The 27,225-nt window shown below is 46.9% G+C and overlaps 1 protein-coding gene across 4 annotated transcripts in view; it reads left to right on the top strand.

The window, feature by feature from the left end:
* The window catches only part of LOC138526196 (uncharacterized), a 797,397-nt gene extending 770,578 nt beyond the window's left edge, over positions 1 to 26,819 (top strand). For all 4 annotated transcript variants that reach the window (XM_069636626.1, XM_069636629.1, XM_069636628.1 and 1 more), the window contains one exon: positions 26,296 to 26,819. In XM_069636626.1, the coding sequence (XP_069492727.1) occupies positions 26,296 to 26,398 (103 nt within the window). In that variant the 3' untranslated portion in view covers positions 26,399 to 26,819. The remainder of the gene's footprint in view (positions 1 to 26,295) is intronic.
* Positions 26,820 to 27,225: the final 406 nt, after the last annotated feature.

A 27,225-nucleotide genomic window follows, 5' to 3' on the forward strand; every position in this document is an offset into this window, starting at 1 on the left:
TTTTATTTCTTTGTGCAGGCGATTTTTTGCAGCTAGCTGCTGGAGGGCGGAGGCGGTAGACATTGACGTGGTGGTACTGGGTGAGGTATGGTCTTCTCGTGGGTGGCGCATGTAGGTTGCCTCGGGTTCGGTAAAACTTTTTAACCCGCAACTTGTGTGGATTCCCCTCCCGTTTCTCACGAGCAACCACCAACTTGCTCGTTGATTTTCCCCTTTCCTGCAACGTGTAACTAGTAAACTTGAACATTGCTGTGCTAGGGGCGCTTGGATCTTCCCAAGTCGCACGGCGTTGAGGTGTTTTAACCCCTAAATTGTGTTCCGGTGGAGTTTTCTTTCATTCTGAGCTGTGTTCTGTTGACTTCATTTGTCTATGGTGGGTTTCTCTGGGCCCTTTCTCTTTGAGCGCGTGCTTGGTTATTGTCGAGTGTACCGCAGCCTGCTTGGTCGCGATATGAGCTTGCTTGTTCTGGGGTCAGGAAAAACTGGGTCTTTCCCTGGTGTTGCACTCTCAGACAGGCGGGAAACAGCATCGAATATGGGATCTGGTTGGTGCAGAGTCTTTGTTTGATGTTGGTGAAGGACCTTCTTTGCGCCTGAACGGCAGGTGAGAAGTCAGGATAAAAGTGAACGGTATCGCCATCATGCTGTAGCTCGCCTTTCTCTGTAGAATCGTGTCTCTGTCTTTGTAGTTGAGTAGTTTTGCAATTATTGGTCGAGGTGGTGCTCTGGGGATGGGTTTTGATGTCAGTATTCTGTGGGCTCTCTTTATGACAAATAAATGCGAAAGTGCCTCTAAGTGATCCAAAATGATGCTGTTTGCATTATTAAAGGAGTGCCAAGAAGAAACCATATGTCCAACACTGGCTCCCAGTGCTGGCACAAATCCATTTTAGTTCATCTGTGCCTTTACGGCTTGGCACCCATGTATCTAAAATCATTAGTGTTGTCACATTCCGTCCTTGGAAACGCTGGCATAAATGGATATTGGGGAGCATTGTTCGCTCCATTCGGCTTCAGCGGTCTAGCCTACCCCTAAGATGGCAGCCGTAATTATAAAGGATGACACTGCCTGATGCGCTTTGCGTTGTATCCTTCTTGGTCCCTCGCTTCTGTACTATTGCTAAGTACAGCGCTCTGTTTCAGTTTTCCGTATCGTCTATTCTGTTCCTCGTTTTCCGCTCAAGTTCTCCCTCGTTCTTCTGTCTGTCTCTTCTCTGACCTCTGTTCTGTCTGTTGCCTCTGTGCTACTTTCAGCGCGGACGGTACACTGTTTCTTTCGTCCTCTGTTGTGCCTTTGGTACACGCTACTCTCCTTTTTCCCCTATCCAGGACTCAAGCGTTACTCTTTTTGTTTCATTTCGGTTTCATTTACCAGTTCTCATTACTGTACCGTATTCTGACTATTTCTTCTCTGCTACTGATCTGATTATCGTTCCTTTAACGCCTACTTACGCCTTTTCTTTTTCTTCGTGGTTGTATTGCACCCTCTCGGTTCAGACTTATTGGTTGTTTCCGGTTGTTACTTACTACTTTCAACTTCTTTGTGGTGTACCTGTGTGTTAGGGAGAATTATCTGTTTAGGCTGAATTTCCTAACCTAGTGAGTCCCCCAGCAGCTTTGCTGGATTTCTGGAGTTTGTTTTTTTCTCCTGCCAAGAGTGAGACTCTTTTCCTCACACTCTTGGACATGATTTGAGGGGTTCCTTTGACTGTTAATGTGTTTTATGGGCTATGGGGTCCTTTACTCCATAGGGTCTCATGTGTTTTTACTATGTGTGTTACACAGCACCCTCCGTGCCGTGACACAGGGGTGTCATAGTGACACCCCACCATAGACTCCATACCCTGGGACGGACTACTGTCTCCCAGGGCATGTAAAGTCACCATTGGCTTTACTAGTCCCAAATTATGAACAGAAACCAGTACAAACCATCATATTGTGGACGTACTGGTCGGGGCAATTCGATTGCCCCGGGGTCTGTTAGTCGAGGGGGCACGTCTCCGTCCTCCCTGATCGAGTTTTGGCTGGTGGCAGTGGATACTACTTTTTATATTCGACCGCGAATATATCTCTATGGGATTTTCCCATTGTTCGAGGCTACCAACTTTAATTATTTAATTCTCATAGCCTCGAACATACCGCCGGTTTATTTATTTAATATTGATTCGCCGGTTGGTATTTTTTGCCAGGACTCGATTCTAAGATGGCGTTTGTGTTCTATTCTGTGACTCCAACCCAAGTCAAGCCCTTTGTTCCACTTTTTGGCGGGCTTCTCCACAGAAGCCTCCAAAAGTGGTGCCACTCTGTCTGGGTACCACAGGGGGTGTAGGAGGGGGTTTAGGCACCCTGGACTGAGTTACCTTGGTAACTCAAGTCGCACTCTTGTGTGATTGGCCTAAGTGTTGAGCCGGCCGGCTCACCACTTAGCATGTTTGATTGACAGCTAGGCTGAGTGAATGGGGGTGTGCTGCATAAAAGCAGGGCTTTTGGGACTGGAACTTCAGAAGTCGCCACAGGAACTGAGAATCCGACGAGGGAGAAGCTGAGCCAACCTGCTACGACGACACCACCGGTGGAGCCCTGCGGAACCGATTCACCACTTCCCGACGACAGAGAAGATCTCCCGGCTGGAGAGTCTTCTTCCCCTGACTGGTGGGCACAACCAGTTTACCTTCTTTTTCTCGCATCCCAGGACGTCTTGTGGTCGAATTGCCCGTGCCAAGCACCCCGGCAACCGGATAGCCACTTACCACTGGACCGCGAATAAAAGGACCGCTCCTTTTAACTGAGAACTCCGCGGCTGGTTTCTTCCCTGGCAGTGCAACGGACTTCTGTCTTCCTCCCCGACGAGATCCTCTCTTTCCCCGGACGAAGCACCGACTTGCATCCGCTGCCAGGAACAACTGCCCCCGCTGGAGTATTCTCACCACTTTAAGGTACCGTGTCCGCCAGGCCTCCCTTTCTAAAGATTGCTACAAGGTAATAATAATCCCTTAACCTTCTGGACTGGGCTGGCCGCCTTGACCATCTAACTGGTCCCTTTCTTTTGGTCCAACTCTTTCTGAACCTTTTCGAGACTTTTGTGCACTTTACAACCTTGTGACCTTGGACACATTTCGTTCTGATCCTTTTAAAGTGGATCCGGCTTTCTGATCTCTAACTTCACGGTTTACTCTGCCTTCCTCTCTTGCTGTGTTCTTTTGAAAGTGTTGGGATCTGTTTCAATTTAAGCTCTGCCTTTCTCTCCCTTTTTAAACCGAATTATTAGAGTGCCATCCACGTTAAGCGCTCACCGCTGTCTGAAAATAAGTGGGGCTTTACTTAAGTCTTGTCTAATATTCTTTTAAGGGAGTGTATATCTTTTAGTGACCGTGTTTTTGAACTGCTTAATATTAGTGCCTGTGTGTTTTATTAGATGTGGTTTTAAATAAATAATTATATCTCTTTTACACCAAGCTCTGGTCAGTGTTTGCTTGTTCTACTGTGTTCTTTTGACCTATTGTGAATACTCTGTATACTGCCTAACTCTTCTTGACGGCAGTCTGACTGCTCAGCCACAGCTACCAAGTGAATCTGTGTGGTACAGACTGTTACCAAGTGGGTTTACTACCAAACACCTGTAGTCTTAAATCTTTTGCAGTGGTCCCAGAGGGAACTGCACAGGTTTCTGCCTAACACTGTGGTACAGCTCCCTCGAGCTTCTTCCCCATTCCTTCCGTTCATACTGGCTGTCCTTTTCTGCTCTGGTCCTTCTGATATTGTATGTTTATTACATACGTCGTGATCATCCGCTTTTACAAAAGGAAGATACAGAACATCCCCACCATCTTCTCTCTTACATCGGAAGGTGGTACCCGTGTTGAGAGACACTGGAAGTCTTACTTTAAATTGGACTCCTACTGCTGTGCACATATTGTGGAGGAAGACTTTCCATTCAGGAAAAAGGATTCTTTACTTCAAAACTTCTACTTCTCTGACAAACCGGAACTCTCATCTCACCCAGAGTTTTTTCCACCAATTCAGGCTTTTTCCCTGGACATTTTTGGGAGCTTGCTCCTTAGGGTTCATCTTGATCCTGATCCCTAGCAGGTCACGGTGGCCTCCGAGGGAGCTCGCCCTTATTTGCACGATAAAAAAGAAAGGAAATCAAAGGCAACCAAGAAGGACCAAAAGAGGAAGGTATCCGAAGAATCCAAGGCCTCATTAGAAGACTCAGGTGAGAGGAGGGAACAGGGAGGTACCACGAAACTTGACAAGTCTCTAGCTACACTCCAGCCAGACTCCTGCGCTCATCGAACCAGTCTCTGATTAAGTGCGTAGAATTCAAGTGCAAAAATAGACTGGGCTGTCCCTTCCCAGTCTGGGCCACGGAATCTTGGAACTCCCTCCCTCTGAGATCAAGACAGGAGCAAAATCCAACAACCTTCCGTCGGTCCCTAAAAACCTTCCTCTTTGGGCAATCGACAGATCTCTCACCGATTGTTACTTGATCATTGCATTTGCTCCGCCTTTAACTTTTTGTTTCCTTATGTGAATGTGCGTCCTGATGCCTGCTGAATGCCGGCGCGTTATAAATAAATAAAATAAATAATATGGACAAATCAGTCCTTTTTCCTATAGGCCGGGGGACGCAGGAGGAGATACAGATACCAAAAGACCTAAATGACCTGTACATGATCAACTACCCCCCTTTCAATGGGTATGCCTTTTGATGACTTTGAGAGGTGGTCTAGGCTCACCCTGTCCTGGATGGGCAGACTGAATGCAGTCAAAATGACATTCTTAGCCAAAGTGTTTTATTGGGCTTTGCCACCAGATGCACATTTTATATAGATAATGGACCGATTCCAAGGACAGTCCATGAGCACTGTGTCGTGGGGCCGCTGTGGACGACTAAAAAAGACAAGGCAGGATTTACGACATGGCCATCCCCACTGGGCCACATATGCGCCCCAATTCGCGACATTATCCTGGAGCATGCCCGGTTTCAAGTTTGGTTTGAGGCGGGGCTGGAAAGAGTGGGGCAGGTAGTGAAGGTGGATGGGTTTGCGGGCTTGCCCGAGCTGGATGCGGGCCTGGATATGGGGAAGCTAAAGGTGTTCCTGCAAAGGGAGTTGACGACCACTGGGGTGATATTGAGGACTGATGTTTCCATGAAGGGCTTGATCTCCAAGTTGTACCAGGCCCTGTTAGCACAGAAATGCACAAGAGGAGATGGGAAAAGGACATGGGGGTGGACATGAGTGTGGAGCAGTGGACAATATTGTGTAAGAATGCACATAGAACATTAATTGCATGCCAATACAAAATGCACAGCATTAAGTTGTTATATGGATGGCAATGGGATCCTGTGCAGTTGTCAAAGGTGTATGCAGGAGTAGACCACAGATGTTGGAGAGGATCTGGCCAAAAAGCAGACTACTGGCATATGTGGTGAAATTGTGCAGAGGTACAAGGTCATTGGAAAGAGGTCCTGGGGTGGATAAAGTCCCTGGATGGGATAGAGAGACACCTCAACCACTGGTTGGTGCAGTTTGGAGTAGAAGAGCTTGAGGGGGAGTGGAGGTGGTTGCCACAATATGGTTCACTTCTTCCCGCTAGCTGCATTGTCCTGCCTGGCCAGGGATGGAAGAGGGGTTGGCTCCCCAATGAGAGACAATGGGCTTTGAAAGCTTGAGACATTTATGAGATGGAGTTGCTGACCTTGCTGCTACTGTGAATTGGAGTGGTCGATCTTTCTTAATAAATACGTCCCAATCCTGCCCCCCTTATGACTGTTTGATGAGTAAGAATGAGGTGCAGTAGGGGTGCAGCAATGCATGTAAGGAATGTTTAGAAGGACCAGCTGATACCCTCGAACTGGACTCCTACCTGAGTAGTGCAGCACATGCCCCCAATGAATGGGAAAAGACATAGTGCTGTAGTGTTAAATGTATTGACTTGCGATTCCGTTGCACCTTGCTACGGCAAGGTTTACGTTGGGGGGGTGGGGAGTGGGAGTATTTACCCATACATGTTGGGAAAATGTAAAGATAAAAACTGACAAGATGTCGAAATGTGAGGAAATGTGCTTTTGCCATGCAGACCTGTGTTATGTGACAACTGCCAATAAAAATGTAAATAAAAAAAAATACCTTATACAAATAGCATGTGACTATATGATGCAGTGGTGCCCACATAGAATCCGCATTTTGGACATGTTCACAGGATGAGACAGAAATGCGGAGAATGGACGGCAGAGAGACAATTGATGACAGCATACCCGGTGTGGGGGGGAGTGGTGGGACGGGGGGATGGGGACGATGTAGAAGTCCCGATGTTCATGTTTAAAGAAATGCAAATAAAAACATTAAAAAAAAATAAAAAAAATAACACCATGGAAAAATTCAATTCTGCATTTATTAAGTGACCAACTAGTATTACATTGTGGCTGTTATACTATGGTTGCACACATTTATAGACCTTTAATAATAAAGGTTATTGATATGCTGCAAAACAAGTTTTATATCCATGATGTCTACTAGCTTAACATGCAGCAAAAGGTTTGTTGTATGCAGACAGTAAAGCATTCAACATCAATTGTAACAACAAGCTAGAAGTTTGTGACAATCACCATAGCCACCTGACTGTATTGTGTGCGTCTTAAAGTGGTGAAGATGCAGTGATGTTGAGGGGATGTTTCAGGCTTGCATGATTTTGCATTCTGGGACTAATATGTTTTCCTTTCAGGATGTAAAAAATAAAGCTACAATGATATTTAGTTATCTTACCGGTTCCTATAAGGATTTTACAGGCTGTCAGGTTGCTGCAATTTGTGTATTTTTTAAGACTCTACAAGACAGTATTATTATAGGCCTTCAAATCCAGAACGTAAATATTTGCACCGAGTAAAGTTGGTTAAAATCGTTGCTTCAATGTTCAGCTATAGTCTGATCTTGGGGAAATAATTTTGCCTTGTTCTCACTTAACTGCAAACATTGGAGTCTTATTAAGTGATTAAGTCCACAATATATAGAAAAGATGCCCTTACAGTGGGGCAGATTTCATGATTTTAGGGACAAAATGGTTTATGCTCATGCTCCTGTTCGTGGCCCCCATGCTATCACCTAGAATTGCTTTATTGTTGCACTGGCCCTCACTCACTCACATATGACTTGATTTGACAGGCAGAGATATGCAGTCTATCAAGCCATTCAGTGCACCAGAGATTCTAGTACAGAGGACTGACTGATCATGTTTTCAATCTTTTATTTTTACTTTCAACGTTTAAGTGTAATCAACAAAGTAGGCTTTTACTTCCTTGGCTGAATTATGTGCCTTCGCATAGCCGCATGCCACAAAGTTAATATTTGCGGGAATTGGGGATGTACTAAAATGGCACTGGATGTTGAAAAAGCAGAACTTTGTGTATGCTAAATTCTTTAAATAAGCATAATAACACAGTGATTGAAATCCTCCCCAGATTACTTTTTGCATGTGCAGTCCCAAAAGAAACATGCACACTACGCTTGTTGAAATAATGGATTCAGAAGCAGGCGCACCATCCAACAAAAGGCAAAAGATGTACCATTTCCATCACAAGTGGGAGACCGATTTGTTTTTCTCAAGTGTAAAAGGGAAGTGTGTGTTTAATCTGCAGTGCCAAAGTTTCAGTGGGAAAAGAAAATGTCGAGAGACATTTTGCAACAATGCATACAAACTATGAAAGGAATTTTCCTAAAGGAAGCCGTCTGCGATCACAAAAAGTAACTGAACTAAAAGCTAAATTGCAGATGCAGAATCTTTTTTTACTCAACCAGCAAAGAAAGCAAATGCTGCAACAGAGGCATCATTCAAAGTTGCTAATTATTTGACAAAAAATAAATGTACTTTTACAGATGGTGCAGTTGTGAAAGGTGCAATGGCTCTCGTGGCTGAGTCTGTTTTAAAAGATTTTAAAAAGTGCCCTGAAATTATGCCTGCCATTTCAGATGTGCAGTTGGGTCAAAACACTACAGCAAGGAGGGTATCGACATCAGCCAATGTGATGGAGCAGCTAGAACAAGATTTGAGCACATGCACATTTTGTTCCATTCAATGTGATGAATTTAGTTTATGCAAGTTATACTGCCCAGCTGGCAGTGTCTTTTCGAATCGTGTTAGAAGACTTCACCAACAAAGAGGAATTCTTGACATTGTTGCATCTGAAATCCACAACTAGGGGTATTGATATCTACAACGACGTCAAGAATTATTTTGGAAAAACAAAACAGCCATTAAACAAGTTGGTGGCAATAACAACTGATGGTGCACCAGCAATGACCGGGCGTCATTCTGGATTTGTGGCATGTTGTAAAGCAGATCCCAATTTCACTCCATTATTGAACTACCACTGCATCACCCATCAACAGGCAATTTGTGCTAAAGTGATGGGGTTTGATCATGTATGGCCCCTGTTGTGAGAATTATTAACTCAATTTGTACAAAGGCCAAACATCACAAAATGTTCAAAACATTCCTTGAAGAACTATCTGCAGCACATGATGATATTTTGCTCCATACAGAAATTTGGTGGCTTAGCAGGAAAAAAAATACCATGTTGATTTCTTTCACTTTTGCCCGAAATCAAAGCGTTCATGGAGTCGAGAAATGAAGATATCAGACAGCTGTGCAGCATTTCCTGGCTTCTTGATTTGACATTTCTGACAGATTTTACAGAGAAATTAAACTGTGAATTGCAAGGCAAAGGTAAAACCATTGCTGACATGATAAGCGCAGTAAAGACATTAAAGTCCAAACTTAACCTCTGCAACCAACAAGTGGAGAAAAGGAAAATGTTGCATTTTCCTTCGGTACCCCAAATGCTGACACAGAATACAGCTAGTGCTTAACTCCTGAACGTTGAAAAATACAGCAATCTCCTGAGCAGGGTTAAGGAAGAGTTTAGTGACAAGTTCAAGGATTTTGAAAAGCTGGAGTCTGTTAAGGATTTCAATCAGGCGACACACACCTTCATCTCGGCCTAGTATGCAGCGCACGACTGAAATGCTTATCTTTTTATATTGATTCAATATTGAAATGGTACTTTACTGTTTGATCGCCATAGATTTGACTGTTTAGCTACGCCTTATCTGCACTTGCACTTGCCCTACCCTGCAGATTCGAAATGTCCACTATGCCTGTAACCTGTAACGTTAACTAATCTGTAACCTGTAAACGTTAACTAAGCTGTAAACCTCCTTGTTCTCTTGCGCCCTGCTACCCTAGGGTCTGGTGCGCACAATAAATAAATAAACAAACAAACAAACAAACAAACACCACTCATATCACACCCCTTTTCAAATACCCGGGTCACAACGGACCATGAACCAGGCTGGTTGGTAAAATGCAATATTTATTTATTTATTTATTTATTTGAAAATTCTAAAGAAATCATACTTTTAATATGGGGCAGCAATCACCGATGAGGTGATAATTACAATGAGAATGTGAGCAATGCACTGGGTTTAACTTTCTAGTGAAACATATGCAGAGCACAGTGTAATAGGAGCACTTTTTGACTTAGGAAAGATAGCACCCAAGTTAGGATTTCCCCCTGCAATATTCCCTCAACCTACAAATAATCAATTCTGATGGGTTAAACAGAAGCAGCAGGTAATCAGGAATGAGAAATAGGAAACAGAATCCAAATCGGATCTTCCCTCCCCAAATAAGAGAGAAAAACAGATTTTAAACCTGTTGCAATGTTATGAAATGACACTCGGAAATGGACAAATAAATAATGAATGTGTGTTGAAAACCTTGAAGCAAATACAATTCCTCACTAAAGCAACAATGCAAATACACTAACAATCACAAAGAATGGATTACCAAAAGCATACAGTTCGAAAATGAGTGGCAAGTTTAAAACAGATTGCAGCAAAATGACATGTGTGAAAGTTGCATTTTTTCCATTCCCGCCTAAAATTAACCAAACTGTTTTTAATAAATAAACAGGTTAAATACACTGATTCAGGGTTTGGTTGTTTGGTTGCAGTGTAGAGGTATAGCTCAGGTACAATATGGAGGTGAAAATAAGTCTCTAGCTGGTAAATTGAGAGAGATATGGAAGGTATAGTGAGGTTCGTTTTTAGGAAAATAGAGCAGTGAAAAGAGGAATCGGCTTTAAAATTGAAGGGCAAATCTCACTTAAACTAGATTTAATGGCTAAGAAAAGAGGAATGGCACCCGTGAATATCAAAAGTTACGATGCAGTTGTAACCCTTCACGCAGTGTACCCCTTTTCTTAAAGGAAAATTCATTTATTTAAACACAATATCGCTGATGACTTAGGATCTATGCAAGACAGAAATGAAGAGAAACGTGGCGCTACCACTAGAAATCAAGGGCAAAGTTACAAGAATGATTCTGACAGTTTGAACAAGTTATCAGAATAAGGATAGGATGATTTAGAGAGTTAGATAAGGACAAACGCAGGACAAGCAGGCTATGGATTGCTATGGGGTAGGGATGATACTTACAGTCCACTTTAGTTTGGGATTTTGGACCGTCTATGGTTCTGGTCACTACACGGCAGAGCGCCTGGCAAACAGCTGGGCAGTTCTGGTCACCGGATGGCACAGAACTGGCAATTCTGGTCACTGGATACTAAACGTCAGCTGGATGGCTGGACACCAGTTATGCAGTTAGGGAGCAGCAAGCTTCCCAAAAACACCACAGCTTTCCCCTTTGATTATGAGGGAATCTTTGTGGGTTTTCAGAATTGAGGCCTTGCTGAAGCAGGATCAGCAATGCTTGGGTTTTGCAGTGGGCCCTGGAGTAGGGTCAGCAATGTTTTGGCCTTGCAGTTGGGATCTGGAAGGATTGGACGCCGGTGCAGGAAAATCAGGAAGAGTGTGTGTGTAGAGTCTTGTCAGGGACTCTTATTTATAATGCCTAGTGACATCAAAGTATATGACTGGTGCAGGCTTAATTAAACACGCCTCTAACAACGGGATTGTACAAGGGTGATAGTCTCCGCCTCGCTCTCAGCTGGTTGGATTTCAGGAAAATGATGTCAGATTTATGAGGTGAGTTTTACAATGTCCAAAAACCTCCCATAGTTACTTTAGTTACGCCCTTCTACCAGTTTTTCCACTTTTCAATGGGATTTATCCGACTCTATATGAACTTTATACATGGGTGTGGATTATCATAAGGGATGTATGTAATAATATTCGCATATGCAATATGGATGCTTTCTCGTAATCCGCCAGACTGTGCCATTTCTCTCCCCAGGGTGTAAATGAATTCTACCAACTCTTAAAAGAAAGCCCAAAAAAATCACGTTTACACGGCGAAAATCTTACATTTTTACAACGTCTTGCTGCAGAGATAAAAAGTCTTTAAAGTTTATTTATAATATAGTCTTTGGAAGCAAAAGGAGCAGGAGCTCCATCCCACTGCAGGAGCAGTGCCCGTCCCCACAACTGCCTCAGGACGTGCTTGATTATCTGCTGGCCTACACCCCGGCGCTAACCCTGCTATGTAATGCGCAGATTGTGGCACCTTATTGCATCGCCTGGCGTAACATTCATCCTGCCTCACCCCTACTTGGTATTTATTACTGATTTTTGTTGCCTGCACGCTCCGTAGCAGAGGCATCCATTGCTGGACACAAGGCTTTGGCCCTGTTAAGATGCCCGCCAGCCTTCGCCTCGTATGCCTCCCTTGGTAGCCTACATCCATTTCGGCTACACACCTATGATTGATTGCTGGCCCCTTTGTATTGGCCAATCCGACGCCGGCAAGGCGTCAGCCGGCCCAACGCCCGAAGGACCATGACCTAAGGACGGCACCCTGTCCTGTGCCTGTACGTTGCCTTACGGTCGTCGGCCAGAACCCCTGGCAAACTTGCTGCGAGTATGGTGCACAGTGCACTATTGACTATTACTTCTGAACTTGAATATTTGTCATTACATTCTTCGTCAGTCCATGCGCAAAACTGATTCGGCACCTCGCACTGTACTACTCCTGCATCACTGTGCTCAGATCTTCTCTTCACAGTTTACCAGTCTACTGTAGTTGATTTGCTCATACTGCGCACCATGTGTACTTCGCCATTTCATCTATACCTTGCAACACTGGGCTGACTGTATTAACATGTCTATGCACCTTGTTTAATAGCGTGTGCTGTGTGCTACGACTTTTGCCTAATTTTGCATCGCCTTTCCACTGCTGCTAATGCAGACGCTCCTCTGTTTGAGAACAACAGAGAATATGTATTATCTCATCCCTTATTTGCATGCAATGCTATGAATCTTCAAATACACTCGACCTGATGCCCGATCGCCCACCACCTATCCGGACATGACTGCCTAGGAAGGTTGTGCTACTATTGCGCTAGAGCTTTTATCTCTTTTGTGTGCCTGCATTGTGACAACACTATTCAGCCTATATGTGCTCTGCAGCTAACACCTTAACCTAGCCCATGTGTGCCCTGCACTGTATCTGCTCTATTAGCCTTATGCGCTGTATCAGTCCTATTTAGCCTTATGTGTTCTGCAGCTAATAATTCAATTTAGCCCTCTGCGCTGTACCAACTCTATTTAGCCTAACTGCGCGTCCAGACAATATCTTTTTGATTGCTACTCACCCACTGCCCACTCAGGCAGAGGAGCTGTATAGCCGCATGCCCCTGTTGAACCACCCTCAGAACCTGATTGCATGAAACTCTAGCTAGCGACCATTAACTCTTGCTAAGCGCCTCACCTTATCTCAATACTGGTATCATGTTATCGCACCCCACTTCCCCAAGGCTATTGCTCTCTTTACTTAGGTTACCCCTCTTACTGTGGGCATCCACCCACGTGCTACTCTTATTAGCCAGCCCAGCGACACCTAGCATTCTGCATGTAGGAACTATGGCCCTCACTTACAGAGCTGCAGACACTCACTTGAGCGTCGAGTCCTCGAACATCTACCTCAATGCCCCTGCCCTATGGATAGACCATTTCACCAAAAAACCCACACCTAACCAACCATGCTCCACTCACCTTAGAAACTAAAGACTAGGAACCAGATTCCTGGGCATGACGGGACATCCTATTTACCCTAGCATCCGCTCGAAACGCCCGACGCCCAGCCCGTCCTTCCAGATTCCTACCTCACTTACTCTTCAACGCCCCCAGATGACCCCCGGCCTTACCAAGCAAAGCCTTACAGATCAAAGCCGCTCTAGTCAACCCAAGGTCCCTAGCAGCACACGCACTGGACATTGCGGATCTTATCAAGACTCAGGAGCTTGACTTCATTGCCATCTCTGAGACCTGGCTGCACCCCGCCTCGTGTCTGGCACTATCCTTGGCTATCCCCCCTGAGTACTCCATCTCCAGATGTGACCGCACCTCCAGAGGCAGCGGGATTGCATTCATCCATAAAAATTCACTAGGACTTAGAACCCTACCTAGTACCAAATTGGAATCTGCCGAGCTACTTTCTGTCAAACTTCCACTATCTGCCAACCTAACGGCCACTCTACATCTAATATACAGACCCCTGGGCCCCCCACATCGTTTGTGGACAATATTACCTCCTTAGTACTTGACAGAGCTAAAACTAACTCTCAAACTATCATCCTTGGAGACCTGAATCTAGGTCACCAAGAGCACAATGATCCCACGGCCATTGACCTCGCCAACACCCTAACGGACCTAGGTTTCTCCCATCATATACAAGAACCCACCCACATCAAAGGGAGGTCCTTAGACTGGCTAAGCGACACTAACTGTAACATCAGCCTACTCTTGAATGCTCCATGCGCTTGGTCTGATCACCATATCATCATCTTCAACATTGAAGCAGCTCACCTACCTACGCCCTCCATCTCCCCGGCCATCCCTACCAGAAACAAAAAGAACATAACCTCCGAAAAGTTACTCCCCCTTATCCTTCCCACCCTCAATAACATCACCGACTTTTGTTCAGACCCTACCATCTTAGCTGACACCTATAACCAGACAGTGCTCTCAGCTATAAACTTCATCGCCCCGCTCAAACTAAGGGGACCCAAACAGCATGCGCACCTCAACTCGTGGTTCACACCACAGCACAGAGTGTTACACAAAGAGAAATGCAGTGCAGAGTCACGCTGGAAAAGCCACCCGTCTGATGCCCACAAGGACGGTCTCTTCCTAGCTACTCTCAACTATAAAGAAGCCATACTCCAGGCCAAAAAAAGAGTCCTACAATAACCGCATCCTAACAGCACAATCAAATACGAAGGAACTATTCAAAATTCTCAAGGAACTTGAGACTCCTGCAGCACCCCCTGATTCCTGTACCAAAGATAGTAATTGGTGTTCCAATATACAAACAGCACTTCTGGGCAAAATTGCATCCCTCCAATCAAAAATTAGAGACAAACAAAACTCCTTACAGTCAGATCAACTTCTGACTATTCCCACGACCAGCACTTGTCAAGCCAATCCGAACTGTAAACCGTTTGCCTTCTCCCCACACACCATTCCTGAAGTAGAAGGGATTATAAACAACCTCAAGCCTTCTAATTGCCAAGGTGACCCTTGTCCGGCTCCCATCATCAAGGAAGCATCCCACAATCTAGCCCCCTTCATCACGGCCTTCATAAACTCCTCCTTCAAAACCGGCATAGTTCCTGACAACCTCAAGGACGCCTGGGTGACCCCACTACTCAAATAACCATCCCTCGACCCTAACATACCAACCAACTTTAGACCCATCACTACGGTCCCGTTCCTGCTCACTATTCTAGATCGTGCAGCATACCTGCAGATCCAAGATTATCTTGAATCCAACAATCTTCTTGTGTTAAGACAATCCGGTTTCCGCCCTAAACATGGGACTGAAACAGCCTTGATAGATCTGAAAACCCAAATGGAGACACTAAAGGACAATGGGAAGTTAGCGCTACTCCTTCTCCTCGACCACTCCGCGGCATTCGATTTGGTCAATCACCAAATACTTTGCCAACATCTTAAATCAACGGCCCACTTCTCCGACTCTGCCAATGCGTGGATCCACTCTTTCCTAAGTAACAGATCCATGTGAGTCTTCTCGCCCACAGCCTCTGCTGGCCCCTCTCCGATTCACTGCGTCGTCCATCAATGGTCCTGTGTATTGCCCACTCTCTACAACGTGTTCACCAAACCCCTCTTCGATGTGCTCGATTATCTGGGTGTCTCCTACACCAACTACGCGGATGACACCCAGATACTCATTCCCATCACTGGTGATCACATAGCCGATACCAAATCCTTGAATGATATCTATTTAGTCATTCAGGCCTGGATGGCACAACATGAATTATGCCTTAACGACAAGACTCCTATTACTAGGTTCAGCCCGCCTTAGTAAACTAGACCAAGCCTTCAAGTCTTTCAACATTGATGGCAATAACATCAAGGTCTCTGAAGACACTAAAACTCTAGGCGTTTATCTGGACTATGCTCTCTCTCTGAATAGACAAACAAATGCAGTAAGGTCGGCATCGGCCAATACGTGCAAACTTATTACCGCCTGCAGACCTTTTTTGAAGTCACATAATTGCATTACTCTGGCAAGAACACTCATTATGTCCACAATCGACTACTGCAGCGCCCTCTACTTGGGGACTAGCCAGGCTAACCTCAACAAACTGCAAACAATCCAGAATAATGCCATCAGGGCAGCCTGCAATATCCCTAGGCGATCCCATATCTCTAACGTCAGATCTGATCTACGTTGGCTCCCAGTAAAACATAGAATCACCCTGAAAACTCTAGCCTTGACTCCTAAATGCCTGGACAACAAAGTCCCACTTTACCTCGCATCCCGTCTCACACTCCACACCACCACGCGACCTACTAGAACACAGCCTTATCGTGCCTAGATTTAAACTCAAAAAGCTAGTGGTGTGAGCTTCCCGGTCCTAGCTTCAAAGCTCTGGAACTCCCGGCCTACTCCCATCAGAACTGAGCCTTCTTTCCTAACCTTGAAGAATAAAACCAAATCTTGAAGCACCACACCCAAGATCTGGCACCTACTTGTAATATACTGCAACTGTGTATATATATTCTGTATTGTATTGTAATTATGTCTAATGTAATGTAACTGTGTACTTAAGAATATGCGCCCGGTTGCCTTCGGGTCTGGCTGCGCTTTACAAATAAACCAAATTACAAATTAAAAATTACAAATGGCAGTCCATGTCACTGGATCATTTTGTTTTTCCTTCCTTCAACTGTTACCAACTGTCATTCCTTCAAAGCAAGGTGGGAGTTTCTCAGCTTAATTGAAGGTTTTATTGCCCCTTCACACTTCACAGGACTTCTATTGTCCCAGCCTGGAGCTCAGACGAATCTCTGACGAGCGTGTGAACTTTCTTTGTCCTGGCCCATTCAAAGTTTTTCAAGCTGCCATTTATCACTTTCGTGTCCTGGAAGTTTATGGTGTGTCTCCCTTCCTAAGGGGAAGTTTCAGAGCTGGCAACTGGAATAACTTTTTTTTAATTTTTTTTTTTTGGGAGCTTGCAAATTCAGCCCATGTGTTTTAAATCTTTATTTTCTTATTTTGGGTCAGGAATTAAAACAAACCTGTGGAATAAAAATAGCCCCTGTATGTATTTTCACCAGCCACAAACTTTCGCCTTGCTAGGTAATGGCAGGCTTTCCTTCAACAGTTTACTTTTTAAATGGGCATTTTTCTCCTTTAGTTTTGCAAATGCCCATTTTTACACATGTGTTGAAAACAGCTAGCCTTTCAAATTCTATTTTGCCATCTGCTTTCCCAATATTACCTTGCAGCCAAAGTTAGTTTCTTGTACACAACAGTCTGTACAAGGCAAAGGTCTCCTGGAATGGACATGTGCACAGAGTTATGATTTCTTTTGCAGGGTTCATTCCTTTGACACTTTATAGCACAAAATAAAGTGTTTCCCGTGCACAGCAGAAAGGGAAGTTTCTTGTTGATTTCTCTCAGAGTTGGTTTGACAGGGCCTGTCATTCAGGGATTATGCCTGGTTTTGGTGAGGCACAATGAAATATCCCGGGCATGGCAGGGCCTTTTTTAATCACCGTAGTTTAAGACAGACAGATGGAATTAGCGTCAAAGCAGCATTTTTAGAGGGTGAAAATGTTTTATTATGAAGGGGAATTTTGGGTTTTCAGCAAAGCAGTGCTGCCTTTTCACTTTATTCCCTTTATATGTTTCAGAATCCACTGGCACGCTCCTTCAGTGTGTCCCCCTTGTTCCATCTTGCCTGAAGTGTGCTAGTCAGGATGGTGCAGCCATCTTTTTGTTGCTGCAAAAATGCAGTTTTGAGGTCCTGGTGCGCAAAGGAGCCAGAGCAGCCATTTGCTGTGTCTTGCGCACATGCAGCTTGGTGATGTGGTGAAATACTGTTGAGTGGGTCAATATATCCCAAAAGTCCTTTGTGATGTTCACCTCAAGCCCTTTCATAGAAGTCGATGTTGGTGAATTTGCAGAACAAATGAGTGAGCTGTTTAACCTCAACAGTTTTGCAATGGGAAGCCTGCAAGGTAACATTCAGTTGAAAAGCAGACAATCTCACACCGATTTTTTGAGCTTTCTTGATTACAAGGAGTACAACATTTGTACAGCAGCATTAAAAGGTGACTTCTCTGTTTGGTGACCATCTCTGGGCATCTGCTTTTTCAGACATGAACTGCCTCAAATCGAAGTTTCGAACCCGTCTGACGGATGAGCATCTGAGTGACTCCATCCAAGTTGCTGTTTCAAGTTACACACCAGATTACAGAGCACTGGTGGATAGCATGCAGTATCAGCCTTCACACTGAATGCCCTGATCAGTTTCCTAAATTATGATAGTGTTTCTATGAGACAGTTACTAATAAAGAATAAAATAAAGATATTTCTGAAGTTATTAATATAACAGTGAATGCATATGTTATTTCCTCTATGTATAAAGAGGATGTAATCAGCCCAAAACATATTGGTAGAAATTCCAAAGTTTATGATCATCCCCACCCCCGATATAGCCCGCTACTAGCTCCCGACTATTGACCCTCAACTACTAGTAGCTCTAGCTAACGAAAAGGTTGGAGACCCCTGGGTCTAAGGAGACTATCTTGGGACTATACTCAAGGACGATGACTTCGGGGAGACAATATAATAAAGGTCTAGATCCATAAGGAAAGCAGGCATTGACTATTAATTGACGAAATACTAATAAATTATGTGGCAGACTAACGAGATATCCATGATTCACCAGTGCAGATTATATAAACATGTTCATAGTTCAAACCACACACCATCATTTCCATATTATGACAATCTGTGTGCCAGAGACAGATTTCATGCACTTTTGTCTTTTGAAAACTGAGTCAGTTGGTGGGTGAGCATCTAATGCAGACACACCTAAGAGGTTATCTTAGTCCAACCAAGCAGCTGGACTAAGGCTCCAGGAGGTTTATAGTATTGGTGCTCTTCATCAAACAAAGTGTTTCAACAGTCTGGTGCAAGGATCACCAGATCATTTTAAATCAATGGATGAGACACTGCAGTGTGGATGGTCATAGAGAAGCATTACTGTTAAACTCTGAATTCCTCCTGTAGGCCCATAGATATTTGGTCTCACTAAAACACTACCCAAGGACACCCCTGCAAAACCTTTGGCCTAAAGTAGGTGTTCAGTACTCATGCCCGCATCAAAAGATGATGTTGTAATAGTGCAGCACAAAGATGATAGTCTGCACAATCAAATGCTATTTATCACATGCATTTACAGTACAGATCCGTTTGATGTGATCTGCTGCCTACATGCTGATGGATTTGTAATGTTGTGGTTTACTGCCCTTTGTTTGCATGAATCTTTGATATGGTTAATGACATGAATTGGACTGTTACCACCATAATTAACATCTAGAAAATAATCCAGTGCCTTTATAGTGCATTCTTTAACGTCACACAAGAACTAGCAACAGCCACACATATGCATCCACAAATAGTAATACAGTATGTATAGGGGGAGCAATGTGTATGTGTCAAGCTGATTGGCCCGAGAGGACCGCGTACCTGTAGTCTTGGTGGTTGGTCTCGCAGAGGTCGCCAGTCTGGAGTCCAGGAACTGATGAGATAGCGGCACGAGGAATCAGCCTCTCCACCACCCAAATGAGGAACTGGGTGAAGGATGGACCAACCCCCAATGTCACAAAGGCACTCTCCCAGGTAAGCGTGACAAGAGGATGTAGGCTCAGATGGAGGGAACCATAGTCCAGGTAGAGCTTGTTGTCCAGACCATGAATCTTCCAAGAACCTCAGTGCAGCGACAGTTGATAGATAGACCAGTGTAGCAGAAAGGTATTCGTAGTAGGCAAAGGAGCTTGGCTGGTGCAGATAGTTCCAATGGTACACAGGATGAGATTCGGAGTCAGGCAAGACAGGAAAGAGTGAGGACAGTTGGAACTAGTTGTCTGGCCAATTAGAGAACTGTAGGAACGTGCCCAAGATGGAACAGGGGAATGCAGGCTAGTGTGGGATAAGTCCCCTCTACACAATGATGACTCAGGACAGAACTCCGGAATGGGCTGAGGGAAGATTGACCCAGGGCAAAACCTAGGTAGTAGCTGGAGGCTGGCTGGCCCAGGGCCGAACCCAGGTGAGGATTGAAGGCAGGCAGGCCCAGGACAGGACCCGGATAAGAACTGGAGTCAGGCTGGCCCAGGGCAGGCCACAGGTAAGGACTGGAGGCAGGCAGGCCCAGGACAGGCCACAGGTAAGGCTGGAGGCAGGCAGGCCCAGGACAGGCCACAGGTAAGGCTGGAGGCAGGCAGGCCCAGGACAGGCCACAGGTAAGGCTGGAGGCAAGCAGGTAGGCCCAGGACAGGCCACAGGTAAGACTGGAGGCAGGTAGGCCCAGGACAGGCCACAGGTAAGGCTGGAGGCAGGTAGGCCCAGGACAGGCCACAGGTAAGGCTGGAGGCAGGTAGGCCCTGGACAGGCCACAGGTAAGGCTGGAGGCAGGTAGGCCCAGGACAGGCCACAGGTAAGGCTGGAGGCAGGTAGGCCCAGGACAGGCCACAGGTAAGGCTGGAGGCAGGTAGGCCCAGGACAGGCCACAGGTAAGGCTGGAGGCAGGTAGGCCCAGGACAGGCCACAGGTAAGGCTGGGCAGGAACAACGAGGAAAGCGAAGCAAACCGCGTTGAGACGCGGGCAGCTTTGACTAGCGGCCTCTTTTATGGGCCGCCGGCGCCCGAGAGGCCTGGAACGCAAACCGTTCCGTTTCCGGGCGCCGGCGAACCCAGAACGAGGCTTGGAAGGCAAGCCCCCACGGCGCATGCGCGGAACCGAGAGAGAGGACCTCCGCGCATGCGCCGAAGGCCGCCGGCCCTGTAATCCGTTGCTCCCCTCCCGGCGAGTCCCCAGACGCGAACGCGCGGGTAGACTCGCCAGGAGGAAATGGGAGCGGCAGACCCCAGTCTCCCGCGTGACATGACACTATGCCCCCTCCCAGGAAGACCCGGGGCCCCAGGCTTCCAGGGAAACCGTACGTAGAACTCACGTATCAGCCGGGGAGCATGCACGTGCTGGCGCGGTTCCCAGGTACGATCACAGGCCGGGTACCCCTTCCAGTCAACCAAATAGTGGAGCACCCCTCTACGGTACCGGGCATCACAGATCTCGTGTACCTCAAACTCAGGGCCCCCCTGTACCAAAACAGAGGCCGGACGAGGAGAGGTGCGGCCATAATCATCGACCACATAGGGTTTTAACAGGGACACGTGAAAAACGGGATGTACACGCCAGGAAGAGGGTAGGTGAAGACGGAAGGCTACAGAGGACAACCGTTTGGTGATAACAAAGGGTCCCAAATATCGAGGGGCCAGTTTGACGGGCAGATTGCGGAGAGGCAGGTTCTTTGAGGACAACCACACCTTGTCGCCCTCCTGGAAATTAGGTTCTGCACTCCTCTTCCTGTCTGCCTGTCTCTTCATCCGATCCTTGGCTTCACTTAAGATCTTGTGTGCAAGTTCTTGCTGTTCCCGGATGTGTAAGACCAGACCATCAGCAGAGGGAACAGTACTAGACGGAACTGGTTGAAAAGGCATTAACCGAGGATGTAGACCAGTGGAACAGAAGAATGGGCTGACTCCAATGGAGGCATGAACAGTGTTGTTGTAGGATACTTCGGCCAGATCTAGCCCACCTTTCCAATTAGACTGTGTGGCATTGGCAAAACAGCGGAGGTACCCCTCCAAAGTCTGATTGGTCCTTTCGGTTAGCCCATTTGTCTGTGGGTGATAGCCTGAGCTTAGAGCTCTATGTATTCCCAGATGACCACACACCTGTCTCCAAAATGATGAAAGGAACTGGGTACCTCTATCCGATATGATTTTCTCCGGTAGGCCGTGCAACCGGTAGATGTCGTGCAGAAACGCTGAAGCCATTTGAGTAGCTGTAGGGATTTTCCGGAATGGGATGAAATGGGCCAGTTTGGTGAAGCTGTCCACAACCACCATTATACAGGTGTACCCTTCAGATGGAGGCAAATCCACAATGAAATCGGTGGCGATGGTATGCCATGGATAGGGAGCCACTTCGGTGGGCATTAACAAACCCAATGGTCGTCTTCTGGGAACCTTGCACTGGGCACATATTGGACAGCTGTCAATGTACTTCTGGACCTCGGTCGCCCAACCAGGCCACCAGAACTGTCGGGATATCAACTCTCGAGTGGCTCTGACCCCGCGATGTCCTCCTATGGGTGAATCATGGAATCCGTGTAGAATGCCCCTTCTAATGGCTCCTCTGGGTATGTAGAGTCTTCTTTGAAAAAACAACAGTCCGTCTCGTTCTGATACTAGTTGCCGACTAAGAAGGGACGTTCTTTCTGGATCCGACCGAGTGGCTTCCGCGATGGACTTAAGGTGAGAGGACAAGGCCAGCAGAAAATGGCGAGGAGAAATCAGTGGCTGTTCTGGACAGGGCGTCCCATCTACGTTTTCCAGGGACCTGGAAAGCGCATCCGCTTTCGTATTGGAGGTTCCCGGGATATAAGTAACATGGAACTCAAACGGAGAGAAGAAGAAGGCCCACCGGGCTTGACGAGGAGTCCGACATTGCAGAGAGCGAAGATATTGCAGATTGCGATGGTCTGTCCGCACCTCCACAGAAAAGCGTGCTCCGAGGAGAAAATGTCTCCATTCCTCGAATGCGGTCTTGATGGCTAACAGTTCCCTTTCAATCACCGCGTAGTTTCGTTCGCTGGGACTCAACTTGCGAGAATAATAGGCTACTGGATGTTCTACCAACGTGATAGGATCTTTCTGAAGAAGGACTGCCCCTACAGCAAAGCTGGAAGCATCGGCCTCCACTATGTAAGGCAACTCTTCCTGGGGATGGCGCAGGATCGGGGCAGCCATAAAGGCCGACTTCAATACGTCGAAAGCCCGGGAAGCCACGAGATCCCATTCGAACGTGATCTTGCTGCTGGTTAGCCTGGTGAGGGGCGCCGAGATCTGTGAGAACTGTGGGATAAAGCGCCTGTAAAAGTTTGCGAATCCCAGGAAGCGTTGGAGAGCCTTGATATCGTGTGGATGTCTCCATTCTTGTATGGCTCGCACCTTCTTGGGATCCATCCCAATGCCTTCTTGATTGATAACAAATCCCAAGAATTCAATGCTGGGTTGGTGAAAGCTACATTTCTCCGCTTTGGCGAACAGGTTATTGACGGACAGCCGATGAAGGACCTCACGAACATGTTCCACATGCTCGTCTAAGGATTTAGAGAATATCAATATGTCGTCCAGATAAACCCAAACGGATAACCCTAACAGGTCACCAAAGATGTAGTCCATGAATCGTTGAAAAACAGCGGGAGCATTACATAGGCCGAAAGGCATAACCCTGTATTCAAAATGCCCAAAAGATGTCTTGAAAGCTGTCTTCCACTCGTCCCCACTCCTGATGCGCACCAAATGATAAGCTCCGCGGAGGTCCAATTTGGAGAAGATTCGCGCAGTATGCAGGGTTTCAAGGATGCTGCGAATTAAGGGTAAAGGATACCGGTCCTTGGCTGTTATGTCATTCAACTGCCGGTAGTCGACACAGGGTCTCAATGTACCTTCTTTTTTCTTTACAAAAAACAGGGGGAATCCTGCAGGCGATTTCGATGGCACAATGTACCCCTTTTCTAGACTCTCCGACAAATACTCCTGAAGAACTAGCTTCTCGTCACGTGTCAAAGCATATAGTTTCCCATGGGGAATAACGTGGTCCGGTAGCAGGTCAATGGAGCAATCAAAAGAACGGTGTGGAGGAAGGGGTATGTTGCCAGGTTCAGAAAACACATGTTTGAATTCGGAATATTCCTGTGGGACCAGAGACGTGGAACATAGATGAACCCCATTGCTGTCCGTTATTAGAGAAGTCGAGACGGTCCTGGTGGGAACGGGTAGCTTGCATTCTTGAGCACACCGTTCGGATGAAAAGGTCAAGGTCTGGGTTCTCCAGTCTATCAAAGGATTGTGGTGTTGCAACCAAGGTAATCCCAAAACCATCTTGTAGTTCGGTGACTTGATAACATCAAAGGCTAGTTCCTCGTAATGATCAGCAATCAGAAGGGCCAGTCCAACTGTGAACTGACTAACGGGTCCAGAAGACAAGGGAGTACCATCAATAAGCTCCACCGACAGAGGCGTGTGTCTGGAAACGAGTGGTATCTTATGTCTGGTGACGAACGTTTCGTCGATGTAATTGCCGGAAGCCCCACAGTCCAGTAGACCGGATACTTCCAGGTTCTTGTCTGGTAGTTTAATTCGGACCTTCAGGGTCTGTAGTACCGCTGGTTGCATGGGCAGACGTATAGAACAAATAACAGAAGGGTCTGAGGAAGGAATGGGACCTGTCGTTGCCCTTCCTGTATACGACAGGTCTCCTAGTTTCCCGACTTCTTCTTCTGCGGACGCAAAGGACACGTACCCAAATAATGTCCAGCTGCTCCACAGTAAAGACACAAACGCAAAGACCTCCTTCGTTTCTTCTCTTCTTCCGTCAAAGGTCCCCTCATGGCTCCTACTTGCATGGGCTCAGGTCCGGACTCGGTCGACCCAAACGAACCAGCAGGTGTGTTGGTTGTCCGGGGACCGCTTCTGTCAAGCCGACGTCTCTCAGCCTTTCGTTCGGCTAGCCTTTGGTCAATACGGAGTACTTGATCGATCAAGAGTTGAAGGCTCTCTGGTTCAGGGATGTGAAGTAACTCATCCTTGTACTCCTCTCTCAGGCCTCGACGAAACAGTGTCTTCTGTGTAATTTCGGGCCACTGGGAGTCAGTAGCCAAAAGTCGGAAACGGCTGATGTAGGTGATGACGTCATTGCTTCCCTGTTTGTAGTCCATCAATTGATTCTGTGCAACGGAGGCCAGGTTCGGCGTCTGAAATACCTCAAGAAAGGCCTTTTCAAAGGCAGCAAAGTCATTCAAAATAGGACTGTTCGTAACCACAAACGGAGTTGCCCAAGCTAATGCGTTCCCAGTTAGGTTCCCCAAGATGTAACCAATCTTGGCCCTATCAGTGTTGAAGTAGGTAGACCTGAAGAGAAAGTGTATTCTGCAGTGGTTACAAAACTCCGCCACCCGTCTAGGGTCTCCGTCGTATTTGATGGGTGTTGTATGAGCCAATGATCCCTCTCCTTGAGAGGTACTAGGTGCTCCTTGCGTTATCATTTGTCGTAATGTTTGATTCTCCTGACGCAGGGCGGTCATCTCGGCCCTGAGCGCTAGCAACTCGTTCCTCATGTCCTGCGATTCATCCATCTCTGAATCAGGAGGAAGGCGTCTCAATCTGTCAAGCTGATTGGCCCGAGAGGACCGCGTACCTGTAGTCTTGGTGGTTGGTCTCGCAGAGGTCGCCAGTCTGGAGTCCAGGAACTGATGAGATAGCGGTACGAGGAATCAGCCTCTCCACCACCTAAATGAGGAACTGGGTGAAGGATGGACCAACCCCCAATGTCACAAAGGCACTCTCCCAGGTAAGCGTGACAAGAGGATGTAGGCTCAGATGGAGGGAACCATAGTCCAGGTAGAGCTTGTTGTCCAGACCATGAATCTTCCAAGAACCTCAGTGCAGCGACAGTTGATAGATAGACCAGTGTAGCAGAAAGGTATTCGTAGTAGGCAAAGGAGCTTGGCTGGTGCAGATAGTTCCAATGGTACACAGGATGAGATTCGGAGTCAGGCAAGACAGGAAAGAGTGAGGACAGTTGGAACTAGTTGTCTGGCCAATTAGAGAACTGTAGGAACGTGCCCAAGATGGAACAGGGGAATGCAGGCTAGTGTGGGATAAGTCCCCTCTACACAATGATGACTCAGGACAGAACTCCGGAATGGGCTGAGGGAAGATTGACCCAGGGCAAAACCTAGGTAGTAGCTGGAGGCTGGCTGGCCCAGGGCCGAACCCAGGTGAGGATTGAAGGCAGGCAGGCCCAGGACAGGACCCGGATAAGAACTGGAGTCAGGCTGGCCCAGGGCAGGCCACAGGTAAGGACTGGAGGCAGGCAGGCCCAGGACAGGCCACAGGTAAGGCTGGAGGCAGGCAGGCCCAGGACAGGCCACAGGTAAGGCTGGAGGCAGGCAGGCCCAGGACAGGCCACAGGTAAGGCTGGAGGCAAGCAGGTAGGCCCAGGACAGGCCACAGGTAAGACTGGAGGCAGGTAGGCCCAGGACAGGCCACAGGTAAGGCTGGAGGCAGGTAGGCCCAGGACAGGCCACAGGTAAGGCTGGAGGCAGGTAGGCCCTGGACAGGCCACAGGTAAGGCTGGAGGCAGGTAGGCCCAGGACAGGCCACAGGTAAGGCTGGAGGCAGGTAGGCCCAGGACAGGCCACAGGTAAGGCTGGAGGCAGGTAGGCCCAGGACAGGCCACAGGTAAGGCTGGAGGCAGGTAGGCCCAGGACAGGCCACAGGTAAGGCTGGGCAGGAACAACGAGGAAAGCGAAGCAAACCGCGTTGAGACGCGGGCAGCTTTGACTAGCGGCCTCTTTTATGGGCCGCCGGCGCCCGAGAGGCCTGGAACGCAAACCGTTCCGTTTCCGGGCGCCGGCGAACCCAGAACGAGGCTTGGAAGGCAAGCCCCCACGGCGCATGCGCGGAACCGAGAGAGAGGACCTCCGCGCATGCGCCGAAGGCCGCCGGCCCTGTAATCCGTTGCTCCCCTCCCGGCGAGTCCCCAGACGCGAACGCGCGGGTAGACTCGCCAGGAGGAAATGGGAGCGGCAGACCCCAGTCTCCCGCGTGACATGACAGTATGTGTTGTCAACTAACACTATTTGTCTCGATTCTTTTCAGGATACTCAATGTTACAAATACAGTCATTACCACTGTGTCATCACTGCCAGATGAATTGACAGAAGAGATTGCCCCGGCTCTATCTCATTCCTCTGCGTTATGATGCATCCGAAGCTCCCGGCAGTGGTGCAAAAATGATGACCGCACACCTCAAATGACTACAAATTGAATCAATGTCAATAAGTGAAAAGATTGATATAAAGATGCTGCTTATGTTACAAGGGCCTTTTTGGAAACAGATACACCAAATGCTGCCTTTTGATGAGAATTCCCTGATTGGTTATTTAGGGAGCACCCTTTTTGCATCTAGACCTGTCAAAAGGGAACATTTGCCTCATAGTGGACAATTTAGGATAGACAAATACGCTGTATGCTTTTTGTGTAATAAACATTACAGCAAATGTCAACATGAGAATACTGAAAATCAACTTTGTATAAGGCAGCAGAGAAAGACATTACGTTTCTTTATTTTCTGTGTTTCTTAAAGTATGCTTCTGAAATATATTGTATACATGTTGACGTGTTCCAGTTGAGTTGTTAATTTTGGATTTTACATATACATAATTCTGCCACACTTTCTGTTAGGGGCGTCATGTCCATAATGGGGTGGGGTGGTGCCCAGTCGCGGTCACCTTTTTATAGATGAGCCCGAGCCAGCCCAGGGAAAACGCTGCCAAGCACTCCTGGGCTGGCTTTTAAATGTCATTGGGGAAACGTGGTTTACCTTTGACTATTTAAGTTCCCTAGGATGCATGCCCAATGGGCCATTCAAGTCCAGGAGTGTTTTGCTTCCCCAGCCTTGAACGGACCATTGGAGATACAGACTGGGGAACTACAAGCCTATATGTATCTAGTGGATGCTTTCACACCTCCCCAAACATTTAGGCCTCCCTGAGCTGTTCAGGAAGCGCTCCAGCTCCCCCATGCCTG

This window comes from Ambystoma mexicanum, chromosome 7p (assembly GCF_040938575.1).
Source record: "Ambystoma mexicanum isolate Mex_15411 chromosome 7p, UKY_AmexF1_1, whole genome shotgun sequence".
NCBI classification, from domain to species: Eukaryota; Metazoa; Chordata; class Amphibia; order Caudata; family Ambystomatidae; genus Ambystoma; species Ambystoma mexicanum.